The sequence below is a fragment of the Sinocyclocheilus rhinocerous genome, unplaced genomic scaffold, assembly GCF_001515625.1.
Source record: "Sinocyclocheilus rhinocerous isolate Xijiao unplaced genomic scaffold, SAMN03320098_v1.1 scaffold166, whole genome shotgun sequence".
Taxonomy (NCBI): Eukaryota; Metazoa; Chordata; class Actinopteri; order Cypriniformes; family Cyprinidae; genus Sinocyclocheilus; species Sinocyclocheilus rhinocerous.
In genome coordinates this window covers 2,627,119-2,643,986 of record NW_015633186.1, presented here as the reverse complement: position 1 = coordinate 2,643,986, position 16,868 = coordinate 2,627,119, and the positions used below count along the sequence as shown (strand labels likewise).

The following is a 16,868-nucleotide window of genomic DNA, read 5'->3' as shown; positions in this document are numbered from 1 at the left end:
CCTCTCTCTGCTGGACTGGGAAATGGGAGCCCCCTCAGGGCTGGACGGGACCAGCGGGGATGAAGGAGAGAGGAGAGGGGGCAAGTCGGCTTCCAGCTCTGTTTCCCAATCTATAAGGTCCTCCTCGAAGTCCAGAAGTCCCAGATGTATAATCAGCTCACCCTCAACCGCGGTGCAGTGGGCGGAGCTCCACTCCTCGCTCTCTCTGTCCGCGGCATTCTCCCTCACGGCAGGCTCTGTGTTGCCGGCTCTCGCACCTTGACTGACTTCACTTGCAGCTCGAGCTCGGGCTCTCCGTCAGCGGTGGACTCGGGCATGCGCTCCGCGCAGCTGGGAGATGGTGGGCTGGGCACTGGCACTGGCGAGTGTCCACTCCACAAATGCGGCGAAATTCGCTCGAGGGCCTTCCTCGGACGATGGCGCTCTTTACGCAGAGTTTAAACTGGCATCATAGAACGCACAGAGCGCATCGTCCGGGTAGCTGGAGAGGTTGGCGAGGACCAGGAACAGTCTGGTGTGGCCCTCGAGCGATTTTTCCCCCTGCTCCAGCAGGAGGAGGAGGTATTCAGGGCGAAAGAGGGGATCCATGGACACAAAGGAAACAAAACACTGAGAAAAACGCGAAAAACAAAAACACGGAGGTTACTGTTTCGGTCTGGTATTCTGTCACGAATCGCTACCGTGAGGAGCACGGAGCGAGGAACGAGGAGACGTTGAGTAAACATCAAGCAAAGGGACTTTAATTAACATCCAACGGAACTAGGAACACACACGTAGCGGGGAAAGATGAACATTCAATACCAGACAAAACCAGAAAGCACAGACAGGACCTTAAATACATGGGGTAATTGATAACACACACCTGGAACTAATGAAACAATTAACATTGGAAAACTGGGTCATGGAGCACGTGGAGAGGGAAAAACACACAGAATGAGTCCAGGGGCGCGACACCCATATGATTTGAAATACTAAATATATGTTTTTTTTAAGAATATTCACTTTTTTCAGTATTTCAGTAAATGGATGTGAGTAAATGATTTTATACACAAACAAACACACACACACACACGCATATATAATATAATCATATAGTCATTTTATTAATTTAGCTTCAACTTATTTTAACTAATTGGCAAGGAAACTTTTCTATTTTTTAAGCTTAAGTTTAAGATTTTCATCTAATATTTAAATTTTACTTCATTTGAGCTTTATTACAATTAACAACATTTTTAGTTTTAGCTTCAATTAACAATACTTTACTATGCTTTAGTACCATGTATGAATGTAATTCTGGGTTGAATATGTGGTTTGTTATTGTTTTCTGGCCACATACAAACCATAAATATATTGATAAATAATTCAAACATTATATAATGAGTTATATTAAAACTACATAGTATGTAAAATACATTTAAGAGTTAAAAATGCAGATTGTGTATGTGGTGACAATATAGTGTGTTGCAGAAGCGATTACTCACCTCTGAGTCTCTCTTTCTTTCTCTCTCCCTCTCCATATAATTGGAGTCTGTGAGCAGCTCTCTGCCATCCAAATAGATTAATTATGAAGCCTTGTGTGTGTGGAGTGTAAGTGTTGAACTGTGAGTGGGGAAGACACGAATCAAAGAAAATCAATTTAGGGGGTGATGTAGCCACCTCATCTCACTTCTCCCCTTAATTTCCTTCATGCTTTCTGAAAGGGCTCATCATAACTGAAGTGACATTCTTTCAAGTTTCCTCTGGGAATAAAAAGAGCTGTCTGTGTCTGTGTGTGTGTGTGTGTGTGTGTAAGCAGATGTGTGCAGTTGTCACGTTTGGATTAGAGAGAGTTGCACTTCTTAAAAGAATATTTCAGGTTCAATACAGGTCAAAATAAAACGATAATGTTGATTACCACAAAAAAGTAATTCCCTCTTTCTCTTTTTCATTATTACTATTATTTTTAAAAGGCACTTACATTGAAAATGAATGGAGACCATTTTTGGATGATTTAAAAGCAAAAATAAAAAGCTTATATTTTTATAAAAAGCACTTGTGTAAAAGTTGTGTATTATTTGAGCTGTGCAGCTAAAAAAAAAAAAATGTAACATGATTATAAAATAATTGTTTTAACAGATTTAGAGTTTATGGCAGCTTGGCAATAAAGTTGTACATGGACATACACTACTACTGTACAGTCACTTTTCTTTTTAATAGATACATTAGATACAACACATTAAATACTTTTAGAAAAATGAATTTGTACGTTTTAAACGTTGAAATACGTCTAAATTGTACGTTTTAGCATGAATAAAAACTTACAAAAATGTACGTTTTGTGCTTGTAAATGTTACGTATTAATACCTATGTATAAACATGAGACCAGGCTGTTTTTGGTGCTCTTTGTGTTCTGAAAGAACTGTGTGGAATGCTTGGATAAATGGATCAGAATGCTTAGTTTTATTCTGACCTATAAAAATAGGGTTAAAAAAATCACCTGTAGAGCCAATATTTATTTTTTTCAGATGAAAAACTTATGGAACAAATAGTGTTTTTAGGCCTTTCCACAAACCGTTCCTCCAGTGAATAAAAATGCTCGGAAATGTAATCAGCTCAGTTTATTCTGGATTCCGCGGTCTGTTCGAGATAAGCCCCATTTTTAGTTACAGTCTTTGAAAAGCTCAATGATAAACATCAAAGTGCCTCTTGAGGCGGTTCTCCATCACTCAGTCGGCTTTTGTGTCTCTCCGACTTGGAGTGACTTTGGCTGAAAGAAGGAGATGGAGAGAGCTAGAGATGGAGGACAATAAAAGAAAAGGACAGCATGACTGTTAATGGGAAGAAGACGAAGAAACCTTGGCAGAGAAGGTAGATGAATAGAGTGATGTGATGAGTCATTTAAGCAATTTGATGTATTTTCCTATTCGCCACTTCTAGTAAATCAAGCAGCTCAACTTAAATGACTGATGTCAGACAAGTCTTTGCTAGTTACTTGCTCTGGCAGAAGTGAAGTTTGATTTGTTTTTCCCTCTTGTTTTCTTTTTCATAACTTAGATTTGGCAGTGTGTTCCTTCCTGAAGGTTTTTTTTTTTGCTGAGCGGGGGCCACAGTGGAGGCGCAGGGAGCTGAAGCAGATGTATAGCTGTGAGGGAGGCGCTGTGTTAGTTTCCCTGGTGCATTATTGATGCTAGCTGTACACAATAGGGAGGGGAGTGCTTTGCCCCGCAGTCTTTCTCTTTTTTACAGTTTTCAGTAGATGCCTTGTGGCTTGTGGTGTGTGTTTTCTCTCTGTATCTGTCTCTCCGTTGCCTTTTTCTCACCATCTGTTTCGTTCTCTTAAAGCACGGTGCCCGCAACGTCTCCTTACTGAGCTGTTATCAAAACTCACTTAGGGCTGGGACAGAGAAACATCCCTTCCAAGGAGCCGGTTATACTTTAATCAATGCAAACAGTGGCAAGCAAAAAAGAATTTGCTGGGTGGTGTGTGGAAAGACATCACAGAAAAAAGTCTGTCGGTTACCTGTCAACCTTTACTGTCAAAGTCAAACACTGGCTCCTCCAGTCACACATTTGATGCATGAACTCTGGGAGATGAAGCAATAGCCGTGTCTTGATGGGTCTTAGATGCGGCTATTTGAGTCTAGAGCAAGTATATTAGCACAACATTTGTCTATGTTTCCAATTCTTCTGTCCTGTAGACCTGTAATAAACCTTAAGACTATCTTTCATCTGTATTGTTGTACTATTTATTTATTTTTAATTCTGTTGAAAGGAATAATAAATTATATGACATCAGTTTGATTCATAATGTTTACATATTTACACATATTACGTCAGATCACGTGTCTTTGTCATGTACTGTACGTGTTAGATTCTTTCATTTGAAGCAACTTACACGGCATTTAAGGCAAACATTTTTGTTGGTCCATGCATTCTCTGGGAATCAAACCTGTGACCTTGGTGTTGCAAGCATCTGTTTATACTGTTTATACTGTTTAAATGGATAGTTCACCCAAAAATGGAAATTCTGTCATTAATTACTCACCCTCATGTCGCTCCAAACCTGTAAGACCTTTGTTCATCTCTGGAACACAAATTAAGATATTTTTGGTAAAATTTCAGAGCTTTCTGACCCTCCATAGACAGAAACGCAACTACCACAGTTAAAATAGTCCACGTGACATCAGTGGTTCAACCGTAAATTTATAAAGAAATTGTTGAATAAAGTCGTAATTTTTTTGTTTCTTGTAGCTTCATGAAATTATGGTTGAACCACTGATGTCACGTGGACTATTTTATCGAAGTCCTTACTTCCTTTCTGAGCCTTGAACATGGTAGTTGCGTTGCTGTATATGCAGGGTTAGAAAGCTCTTGGATTTCATCAAAAATATCTTAATTTGTGTTCCGAAGATAAATGAAGGTCTTACGGGTTTGGAACAACATGAGGGTGAGTAATTAATGACAGAATTTCTATTTTTGGGTGAACTATCCCTCTAAGCCTTTTGTGTAGTTGTAACACAGTGTCCTAACCAGATTTGGCGCAACAAGATTCCAGTGATAAGCAATTTGTCTGTCCACACCAGATGTGAGACAACTCAATGAGAATTCAGTCAAAAATCACAGCCAATCAGAAGAGAGTGTGGGCGGGCTCTGTCTGCAAGCGCACTGCACTTGCCACAAAATGAATAAGTACATAATCTAATTCATACATATAAAACCATTTTAACTTTATTAAAATACACACTGAGTGACCTGATACAATCTTTGTCATGGAATACACTCATTTGTTTAAATTGAGTTTACAGTTTTAACATTTATGTTTGCTTTGATTTATTTTTAAGATCTGAGGTATATTATACATTATCGCTTTCAGTATAAAGGTCATGCAAAATAGTAAACAAACTCGCAGTCGCATTAGATACTTTTAACATTAAATAAAGCACATACTCAGTACCTGAGATTGTCATTGTCATAATTTGTATGCTGTTGTTTCAGCCACAACGTCACAGAAATAGAGACTCTTTTCCAAAATAGAATTCCCTGTCACTCGTCGTGTACCACTGTCAGAGTTGGTTAGGACACAGTGTAATATTTGTGCTTACAAATATTGTCCCAAATGATGCACTATGTACACCACTGTCTAGTAGTATATGAATAGCCCCGCCCCCTCCAGCATGTAAGTAATGCTGCAACAGTTGAGAGCATGAAATGTCCAACATTCCACATTTCTTTTTTCTGTTAATTAAGTGCATATTTCCTTTTTGGAATTTTCAGAATGAACACACTATTTATTCTAAAAATGGCCAGAATAGTGCACAAGTACACGAATTGGGGCGTGCCTAAAGTACAAAAACTCTTGGGGACAACTTATGAACTCAAAAGTAGGACAGTTTTTTGGAGGTTGTAAAAGCAGCAAAGAACCCAGATTGCTCTAGAGGGATTGCCCAGGTAATACATGTACTGTAAGTCACTTTGGATAAAAGCTTCTTATAAATAATGATTAGTAAATGATGTGCTTCTTTACAGATGTCTCAGGGCAACTTTTTGCATAAACATGAGTGACACCCCACTTCTCCCTCCAGCTGTTATTTGCAGTTATTCTTCCTTCGTTGTGTTTCGCGCATAAGGGTCACTATTTAAATAGGAGTTCAGTGAACATACCTATTTGCAAGTTAAGAGAAAATGCAATAGAGGGTAAAACAAAGCCCACACTCCCCCGCTGGTTTGTGTAAAAAGCTTCTAAGGCAGGCTCATGGTCATTTAAAAGTCAAATCCAGCCATTGAAGAGCACAGCACTGAGGGACCTTTGAACAGACAGTGAAGTCAGTCTGAAAGATTCTGTTTATACTCCACGAGCACTAATGGAGCAAATCAAACACTCTCCTGCCTCAGCACACCATGTCTGTTTGGTCTTGCCTGGAGTTTTTAGTAGAGCCTGGACTATGAACTGCTGTGGTTATGTGAAGTCCAGGGGGTATATGTTTAACAATGTCCTTACTACCTTTCTGGGCCTTGAACGTGTCAGTTGCGTTGCTGTATATGCAGGGTTAGAAAGTTCTTGGATTTCATCAAAAATATCTTAATTTGTGTTCCGAAGATAAATGAAGGTCTTACGGGTTTGGAACAACATGAGGGTGAGTAATTAATGACAGAATTTCTATTTTTGGGTGAACTATCCCTCTAAGCCTTTTGTGTAGTTGTAACACAGTGTCCTAACCAGATTTGGCGCAACAAGATTCCAGTGATAAGCAATTTGTCTGTCCACACCAGATGTGAGACAACTCAATGAGAATTCAGTCAAAAATCACAGCCAATCAGAAGAGAGTGTGGGCGGGCTCTGTCTGCAAGCGCACTGCACTTGCCACAAAATGAATAAGTACATAATCTAATTCATACATATAAAACCATTTTAACTTTATTAAAATACACACTGAGTGACCTGATACAATCTTTGTCATGGAATACACTCATTTGTTTAAATTGAGTTTACAGTTTTAACATTTATGTTTGCTTTGATTTATTTTTAAGATCTGAGGTATATTATACATTATCGCTTTCAGTATAAAGGTCATGCAAAATAGTAAACAAACTCGCAGTCGCATTAGATACTTTTAACATTAAATAAAGCACATACTCAGTACCTGAGACTGTCATTGTCATAATTTGTATGCTGTTGTTTCAGCCACAACGTCACAGAAATAGAGACTCTTTTCCAAAATAGAATTCCCTGTCACTCGTCGTGTACCACTGTCAGAGTTGGTTAGGACACAGTGTAATATTTGTGCTTACAAATATTGTCCCAAATGATGCACTATGTACACCACTGTCTAGTAGTATATGAATAGCCCCGCCCCCTCCAGCATGTAAGTAATGCTGCAACAGTTGAGAGCATGAAATGTCCAACATTCCACATTTCTTTTTTCTGTTAATTAAGTGCATATTTCCTTTTTGGAATTTTCAGAATGAACACACTATTTATTCTAAAAATGGCCAGAATAGTGCACAAGTACACGAATTGGGGCGTGCCTAAAGTACAAAAACTCTTGGGGACAACTTATGAACTCAAAAGTAGGACAGTTTTTTGGAGGTTGTAAAAGCAGCAAAGAACCCAGATTGCTCTAGAGGGATTGCCCAGGTAATACATGTACTGTAAGTCACTTTGGATAAAAGCTTCTTATAAATAATGATTAGTAAATGATGTGCTTCTTTACAGATGTCTCAGGGCAACTTTTTGCATAAACATGAGTGACACCCCACTTCTCCCTCCAGCTGTTATTTGCAGTTATTCTTCCTTCGTTGTGTTTCGCGCATAAGGGTCACTATTTAAATAGGAGTTCAGTGAACATACCTATTTGCAAGTTAAGAGAAAATGCAATAGAGGGTAAAACAAAGCCCACACTCCCCCGCTGGTTTGTGTAAAAAGCTTCTAAGGCAGGCTCATGGTCATTTAAAAGTCAAATCCAGCCATTGAAGAGCACAGCACTGAGGGACCTTTGAACAGACAGTGAAGTCAGTCTGAAAGATTCTGTTTATACTCCACGAGCACTAATGGAGCAAATCAAACACTCTCCTGCCTCAGCGCGCCACGTCTGTTTGGTCTTTCCTGGAGTTTTTAGAGGAGCCTGGACTATGAACTGCTAGGGTTATGTGAAGTGTAGGGGGTATATGGGACCTTCCACTGGGAAGCATTTGGCAATGCTGATTTTTTTTCAACACGAAATCCCTGTGACATTGAGTGTGATATGCATAGTGATTTCAGAAGCTTTTTATAAGTCAGGAACTCCCAAGATACAAACTTCTGCCAGTGGTTCTTTTCAGAAATGTTCGCGTTCAGGGTGAAATGGATAATAATTCACCTCATAACATTAGGCACATTCATTACATTCAGCCTGTCTAATTTAACAACCTTGAAATTTGACATCAGATATTTCATAATTACTCATGTAAGGGCACAGCTAATAAATTAATCATAAAGCAAAACCTGATTGACATTTAGAGCTCACGCTATTTGCGTTTCGATGTCCTCGTCAAAAAAAAATAAAAAATCCTGTCTGCTTTTGGGGTTTGATCTACAAATGGCTGAATTCTAAATAGATGACAGGAACTGAGGACTTCCTGCCCTTTGCTTTGTCTCTCATGTGTCATTTTGCCTGGATCTGAGTGATGTGTTAGATGTCGATGTGATTTTTACCCTCAAAGCGAAGTCAATCTCTCATAAAACACACATCACCGCTTGGCGAAACGATGTGTATCTTTTGCTTCTGACACTTCATAGAGGATAAGGGGAAAAAAATAGCCCGTCAGTTCCGTTCGGTTTGAGATATCATCCTCTCCTTTCCTTTCGTGGGAATGCGCTTCAGATACACCAGCCTCCGTTGTTGGAAGCAGCTTGTTATTAGTAAGTCGAGAAACAGAAAGAGAGCTATTAGGGTGCAAATGAAGCATTGTGAAATCACAAGTTCCCCGGCACGCAGCAGCCTCCTGAAGGCCGGCTGATTACATCTCACCAGGTGCAGGTGGGGGAGATCCATTTTCACCGCTACACTTCTCAAATCCACTCATTACGACGTGCCGCCTGATGAACGTTTGGACTCATTAATTGGCAAGGGGAGGAGAAAGAGCATTCAAATGAACAATTATGGCAAAGGAGTTTATCTTTTTTCCTCCACACGCTCCATGGCGTTTTCAAAGTGTCTCCAATCATAATCCATTTAGTGGATACTTTTCCATTTTGTTAATGTGCTAGGGGTTCTGACCCCGCAGTTTGAATGCTTTGCAATTTCGTAGGGCTAAACCACAAAGCGTCACGAGCCGTATAAACGGTGCAGTCCTCCTCTCCTTGGGTGGTATAGAGAGGAAATTTGTTGCAAGGCTTTACACAAGGGAGGGTGCTTGTCTTTGAAATATGTAAAAAAAAAAAAAAGGACTATAGTTGTTTGAACACTCAAGTTATAATTGTAGTTATTAATCAGTGTTAATTTTTACAGCTTTAAATTTTTTTTTTTTTTATGAAAATATCATTTAAATTTGCCATATTTATTAATTTTAGTCAGTTTTACTTTGAATTTACCTAAATTAAACATTTTTAAAGGTACATTTTGCCCTCTCTATCAACAATCTCTGGTTGAAACATAAAATTGCAAGTTATTTACAAAGGACATTTTTTTCTGTTCCTTTTTTAATGCTTTTCATGTGTTTTCACCACGGGCATTCCAAGTCTTTCATCAGCAGTGAGACACAGTCCCCACACCAAAATATTCAAAAAATATTTGAATATTATTATGGATATTTGGACATAAATTGTCTTTTCCCTGCTTTAGAGAGTTATTCACAATATGCACACAAAATAAAAAGCTACCTCATTGCTGGTAAAGAATAGAAGGCATTTGCAAGTCTTTTTCCTACAATCGACTATAGGTACACTGAAAAAAATGGTGTTCAAAAATTCTGAAATTGCAAGTAATTTCACAAATAATTACAAAGAATAGGTAGTAACGTGGACTTATGTGTGACATTTTAGCAAACATGATAGCAAACATACAACAGTACTTATTTTTTCCTTATTTGAAAATGAATGATTAATGTCTTTCAAACTGTATGACCTTTTTTGTGCTTTCAATTAGCCATCAGTTCCTAAAAATGAAGGTTCTTTATTGGCATTTATCTTTCCATGAAGAACCTTTATGGAACCTTACCACTGCACAAAAGTTTCTTTATAGTTGAAAAAAGTTTTCCATAAAAATGTAGAACTGTTCACAAAAAAAGTTTTTGGAGAATTTAAAATGGATCTTCTATGGAAATATACCTGAGCATATCACTAACAGTTACAAAACACATTTCAAAACAAAAACTTGTAGCTTGAGTATACTAAGTACTATCTATTTGCTTTGAGGTTTCTGTGTTGCTTCATGCTTTAGTTATTGATTTTCTGTGTTTTAGCGACTGATCTTTTTGCAGTTGCTTATGGGGGAATTAACTGTGGTTTTATTTTTTTAAGATATGTTGTTTTATAAATGTTGCTGATATGATTTTATAACGTAAAGCACCTGGTCAACATGAAAAGTGCTAGAAATGAACGTGATTGATTATTTACGATGTTGAATTTACCATGAATTCAGAATGTCAACTCTTTCATCAATGTACATTTTCATCAGAAATTATGCTTTTGGCAAGATTATCACTGTTCTAAACTCACTATATATTTCATAATTAGCTCTGCTTGTATTAAATGTATTCTCCAGGTTCTTATATGGATGGGAGGTTAGCAGTCACCCAAAGAGGAGGTCAGGTGGAAGCAGAGGACGGGTCCAATCCATATCACACCACACAGGACACAGAGAGAGCCCCTCCGCTGTTCACAACGGCTCCCCCTTACAGTGGCCTTGACCACCATCCGCCTTTTAAGCACTACCCGCCTTACGACCCCCGGGGACAAAGCCACGAGCAGTATTTTCAAGACAGCGGAGGGGCAGCTCACCATCCCACAATGCCATCGTCTAGTTCCCATCTCCTTCAGGATCCGTCCACACAGCTGGTCCCACAAGAGGATGCGCCTCCATTCTCTGATGTAGCAGCTCCCAGAACCACCACACTGGCTCCATCGGCCGCAGCCCTCACCCAGCCACACGTGCCCAACATCCAACACAAACCTTCAGCAGAAACGCAGAGGAGAAGCACAGAGGAACCACCCCTGTCCGTGACCATAACATCACTGACCACCACTGTGCACAATGTGCACAAATCTGCAACACCTGCTTCCAAACTGTCAGATAGAGGAGATGTCACTCCGACCTTAAACAACAAGCCCAAAGATGCAACAATCCCAGTAAAAAGAGACAAAGAAAAGTCCTCAATAATCAAGGCAGAACATAGCACTCCAGGAAGTGATGTTGCTGTAAAAGCATCATCAATGTCTGGGGATTTGGATGACGAGACCACCACCTCCACCATCATCACCACAACAGTTATTACGACCATGCAGACACCAGGTACCATTCACACGATCAGCGTGACTTAGATTTACATATTTTTCACACAGCTCCCTGATGCCTAATTCAGGGCTCTTCAGAGGTTTACCTGCCCTGCTTGTGCCTAAAGATGTGGGTTTTGAGATGTCAGTTGGATAAGTAGTTTTATACCACTGCATTTGCTGCCTTCTTACATGAGGTCTTTGATAGTTGTGTGCAATAAAATCAGGGGTCAGAAACCCCATATAACATAAGTTAGCCTTTTAATGTTTACAAAAATGCATTTTTAAAATGAATACAGGCTACATGTTTGTCCCTTTAAAGTCACAGAACAAAAGCTTGAAAACAATATGATATTATTAATTTATGAAATTATTTTTGAAAGCAAGAGTTTGTGTCATTGAATATGAATAATACTTTGTGCAATTTGTGTATATTGAACTTTCAGTTAAATTTAGACATTTAAGTATTTTTATAATTTATTATATAGGGACATTTATTATTTTTAATTAAGGTACTTTATTTGTTATATATGTATTATATTTAATTTAATTATTATTTTTATATTTATTACATGGGGACATTTGGACATATCAGTGCCCCCTGACTTCATAGCACTATTTAAAAAGTTCTGTTAATAGGAATGCACAATATCTTGGCACCATATCTATTATCAGCAGATATTAGAGATTTTTATAATTTTTTGTTACCATCAAATATTGGATATATAATAGTTCATGATCCTTTCTGTTACCTTACATTTCCATTACCTTCTAGCCATCATATAACACTCACTTAATGTTAATCTTTAAAAATAATTTAAATGTCTTTAGCAAATCCAATTTTTACACTGTATGTTGTTAAAATGTTGTGACTGGTTTTAGTTTTTATATTTTATTTAAATTAAATAGTTTAGTATACAAATTTGAATTTCTGGCATAACAAAATTAATGATCTGTTTATTGGTATCAGTCAGATTTTTAATATCAGTGCATCCCTATTATTGAAGATCTTTAACCTATTTATTTTTTGTGCACAATTGTCCATATAATGAGAACAGGGGCGGATTTAGTGAATTGGGGGCCCCAGGCAAAATATAGGAATAGGGCCCTATACATTTGCACACATTTTCCTAGATCAACCTTGAGGTTCCATTTTGTTGTTTTCAGCGTAAGCCTGTGTGCAAAGGCTGTCTAATTCTAAACTTTAAAATACATTTATTTTTAGTTGTTTTAACTACAAATTTAAATAAAACTAAATTAAAATAAAAAAATAATGAAAAGGCAATTATACATTTACACACCTATGTCCGTGCTTAATGCGCACATCCTATATGAAAAGCATTTTAGGGGGCCCTTGGCTTTTGGGGGCCCAAGGCGGTCGCCTACCTTTGCCTAATGGGTAAGTCCGCCCCTGAATGAGAAACTTGGATCTGATTGGCCCCGTTAGAAGTGATGCAGCCTAGTTATACAGGGCTTTCTTAAGACCACTAGCCAACTAGACAGTTTAAATATGAAAGTATGTAATTTTGCACATCCCTAATAACTAAGCCAAGCGTATGAATTTATATGGAACGAGAACATATCTCTTGAACAGCAGCAGCGTTTAACTCTAGAGGGAGATGAAGGAGCTGACAGAGCAGAAAGAGCTCAAGGCTACAAGAAAATATTCGCTCACCTGCCATTTCACCTGAATTGCCCACGTGTTCCTACACAGCAGGGCAGGAAAACTGACCCTGTTGATCCAGACAGAAAATGAGAAAACCTTGAAAGACAATTAAAGATGGGAGGGAATGCAATGAAATGAGTTTGAGAGAATGAGAAAAGGCTTGCCTCTATTGATGCACACTTTCTCTGTCTCTCTCTACCTTTTCTAATGCAGCTCCGTGCAGCACCAATTTCACATCACCGGGAGGCTACATAGAGACACCACAGCAAGCCAGGAGTTGGTACAATACGGATGTGGACTGCACATACACCGTGACAGTCTACATGGGCTATGGGGTGGAAATTCAGGTAAATCCATCACACGGTGCTTTTGTTATTGACCCAGTTCCTGGAAACGATCTAAATTACTGTGGTAATCCAGTTCTGCTCTTTTATTCTTGAAAGGTTAAGTGTGTAATGTACTGTGCCTCTAGCATCAAACAGAAAAATAGTGATTGTTTTCACACAGGTTTTGCAGATACGCCCCCTATCTGCCATTGGTCGGGCAAACAAATATCCCCGCCCCAATCTCACACTATTGGTTGAGTCAATGTAGCTGTCAAACTGATTGGAAATGTTTTGCTGCTACAATAGAGCCACAGTGTTACACTTTTCAGAAAACAACCTTCAAATGGCTTTCTTATAGTTCTCTCTGAATATGAGAAAAAGCATTTTTATATTGGAAAAATTACTACCTTCAGCTTTAAGAAGTGGGTTTTATGCATAAAGGTCACATAAATGCAGCTGCTGTTCGTACATAAGCTGACATAAATGGCTGATGTATTTGAACAGTTTGGGAGATTATCTGTTTGTTTGTTTGTTTGTTTGTTTGTTTAATTAAATGGTGGGCAGAGTTCAGATAGATGTACAGTATAACTGTATTTTGATCAGTAGTGAAGTATTCTTAAATAATAATTTTGTCTGATTAAAAATCCACCCCCGGTAAGTACTCTTAACTTGCTAAATATTGACAGATTTTATTTTACTTTATTTTATTTTATTGTCATATACATTTCAAGCTAATTTTTGGTTAGACTCCATTTTGGTTAGGATGTTGTCTGCGTATACAGTATAGACAGCAAGGAAGCTCGCTAGGGTTTGGAACAAAACCATGATATGCTCCCTCACAAAAATCACCTTCAACCATTTGATTAACTGCAGCTTCCTTCATAAAATATACAATAGCCATTACCTCCCTGACCTTCCAGATGGTTTAGCTAATATATCTTGAATAGTAAAGATCACGCATAGCAAATCACTATCAACCATCATGTGAGCTGCTGCGGCGTCTTAGTTGGTAGAGAGAGAAGGACGGTGAGAGGGAGGGGAGCCTGTCTCATCTCATTCCTCCTCTCCTTGTACAGACTTGTTAACCTGGGACAGTGTATAAATATCTCTCTGTTTTCCAGCAATTATTCAATGTGACTGATATGTGCGGAAGCCACACAGTTCTTCCCCTAATTAATTGCTTATGGATTATCTGTCCACTTCTTTTGTTTGTTTATGGTATTCTTTAATGCCCTCCTGTTAAACTGTCTCTCAGGCAACTCTTAACTTAATTAAAGCAGCCCCATCCTTCTGCTGATGGACAAAAATAATGTTTAATTCAGACAATGCGAGGGCCTGTTTTGCATTTTCTGTGTTCTTACGGCCTAATTTATTCGATCGGTCCTGGTTAAGCTTTTCCCTTATCCAGAAGCCTCTCTGAATGCCGTACAATCCCGATTTGAGACCTCGGACTTTGAAGGCGTTCATCAGGAAGGTTAAACTGCATTAAGCCATTTCCATCATTCAATTTAGGAAGATGGAAAGAGGTTTGCTTCTTTAGATCGCTTCCTGCTTGTGCTGGATGGCCGTGGCCTTTACCTGCTGGATTCCTCTGGGAATCAGGTATTAGTGGTGGCGGTTGGTTGCTGACCTTGCGTGTCGAGGGCTGTGTTGGGCAGAGGGCTCATCACCTGTACAGGCCTGACCTGCTGATCCAGGCCAAATGGCTAAACCCTCATCAGTCTGAGCTCAGCGGAGGGAGCTCAGGTCGTGCCTCACTCTTCCTTTAATACCCAGATACTGAACTTTAGACTCCATCTCCCCCGAGAGCTACATCCTGCTGAACTCTCCTACGGTGATAGAGATGAGTCATCTGAGGAAGTGCAGTGCTCGCTTTCACTGGAGTTCAAATATCATCTGTATAGTGCCACTCCAAAACCTTTTTGCTGAGGATCCATTTCTTGATGGAAGTTGAATTTGAGCTTATTTGACCCAATTATGTCATTTTTGAAAACACATATTACACTTTTCTCCAGTACTAGATTCCTGTTATTTGGTACATCTTTTGGGGTTGTCAAAATACCAATACTAGTAATATCTATTCAGTATATTGACAAATTAAATTAAAGCAGTGACATTTTGTCTTATTTTCCCAATTAAGAAATGTTTCCTCAGTTTTTTTTTATTTTTTATTTTTTTATTAAAACTGAAGTAAACAGTACTTAAGCAAGTTCTAATTTCTTACAGCAGTCTTACAGCAAACTAGCTTTCTTGAATGGAATAAAATATTTAATAGAACACTGCTTTTATACAGTGAAAGTGGATGGGGACCAGGCACTGCTGTGGTTTTATATTTTTTTACTTTAGTGTTGACTTGGTATTAACTTTTTACATTTCTAGTGTCTGTACAGTCTATATATGTTCAACTTTAAGGTTCATCCTCAGATGAAACAGGAGAGAACATCGCTACTATTGTACGTGATAATACACATTGTAAAACGCTCCATCAGAAGCTGCTTGTCAGTATAAATGCGCTGTAAATGGAACAAACTGAAAAAAATAAGTGATTATTTTTGTGTCTTGAATTTTACATCCTAAAGTAATAGTGCCTGAATGTACAGTTCAGTGTAATGATCTTTACACCGATGATGCCCGCAAGTGAGACATATCTTGTCTATTAGGGCAGAGCAGAAAAAAAAAATAGCTCGTCTTCATTCTCAATTCTGTTTTGGACAGAGAGTAGATGTTTAATATGGCAGCCTGGTGCTTGGAGATCACTTCTGTCCACTCAGCCATGACAGTTGCCATGACTCTGCCATGACTCTGGGTATTATCACTGGGTATTAACACTTATTAACAAAGTTAATAAGAGAGCAAGATGGCATATTGGAAATTTAATGAGTCTGAATCTTGGGGTGCTGAGGAGTGCAGGCTACCACCTAGAACAAAACAAGTGGGCTCCCCCAAAGTCCACGGTATAGTTCGAACACTGAGCGAAAGTAACCGGCGAAATGTTTCAAAGTATAAAACATATAAAACAAAGTATATGTTGCAGTCCTGTCACTTTTTTTTTTTTTTTTACATACTTTTACACTTTTTCTGCTGTTCAAAAAATCTTTCTTTTCGCTATTACCACAAAGCTACGAATCTGAGTGCAGGAGCTGTACGTTACCATAGAAACGTCAATGGTTTGCTCGTGACTCTCGCAAACAGCTCTGAACGCGCACTGAACTCGCACTTTGGCCGGTACGGAAAATGTATTATTATTTTACATGTATATGTAGAGCTTATGTAGGCTCTACAACAAAGGAATTGCTGATCTCTAGTGATGTCTAATTTGTGTAATAGATAATTTGTTAGCAAAGGGTGAGAGATCTGGCGACCTCTTCCCGACCTCTGACCTAGAGCTTCAAACTATCCCTTTATTGTGCAACGCGGAAGTAAGCTGTTTCCTGTGAATGTGCCAGAGTTCTGATTCATATTGCTGCTTTAAGTGAATAATTAGAAAAATAACAAGTGCAATAAATCGTATAACTATTTTTGCTGCAAACTGGTGTTTTTATGATTTTTATAATAAATTGAAATAAAATAAAAACAAATACCTGATTGCAACATGAAGCAGCATAACTGACTGCTTTTGTACAGCTAAACATTAAAAATAAGCTGCGTTATTACCTTGTTTGAACAAAAAAGCTCTGGATTTAAAACTGAAATGTGTAATTTCTGCATCACAAATAATGACTCTTTTCTTATAGGTTTCCACATTAGCTATTGGTCGAGCAAACAGATTGCTCCGCCCTAAACTCACACGATTGGTTGATTCACTTTTGCTGGTTCAAACTGGTTGGAATGCATAAACAAACAGAGCAATGTTTATACTTTTCATCTCTGCCTATTAGGCTAGGATTGGAAAAAGTGTTTTAACATTGAAAAAAAAAAAAAAAAATAT

The 16,868-nt window shown here is 38.4% G+C and overlaps 1 protein-coding gene across 6 annotated transcripts in view; it reads left to right on the top strand.

Moving 5' to 3' along the window:
* sez6b (seizure related 6 homolog b) overlaps nt 1-16,868 on the top strand; it is a 185,525-nt gene that overhangs the window by 83,697 nt on the left and 84,960 nt on the right. For 5 of the 6 annotated variants that reach the window (XM_016557060.1, XM_016557059.1, XM_016557056.1 and 2 more), the window contains exons 2-3: nt 10,216-10,967; nt 12,828-12,961. In XM_016557060.1, coding sequence (XP_016412546.1) covers nt 10,216-10,967; nt 12,828-12,961 — 886 coding nt within the window. The remainder of the gene's footprint in view (nt 1-10,215; nt 10,968-12,827; nt 12,962-16,868) is intronic. The other variant, XM_016557057.1, reaches the window with a different exon arrangement.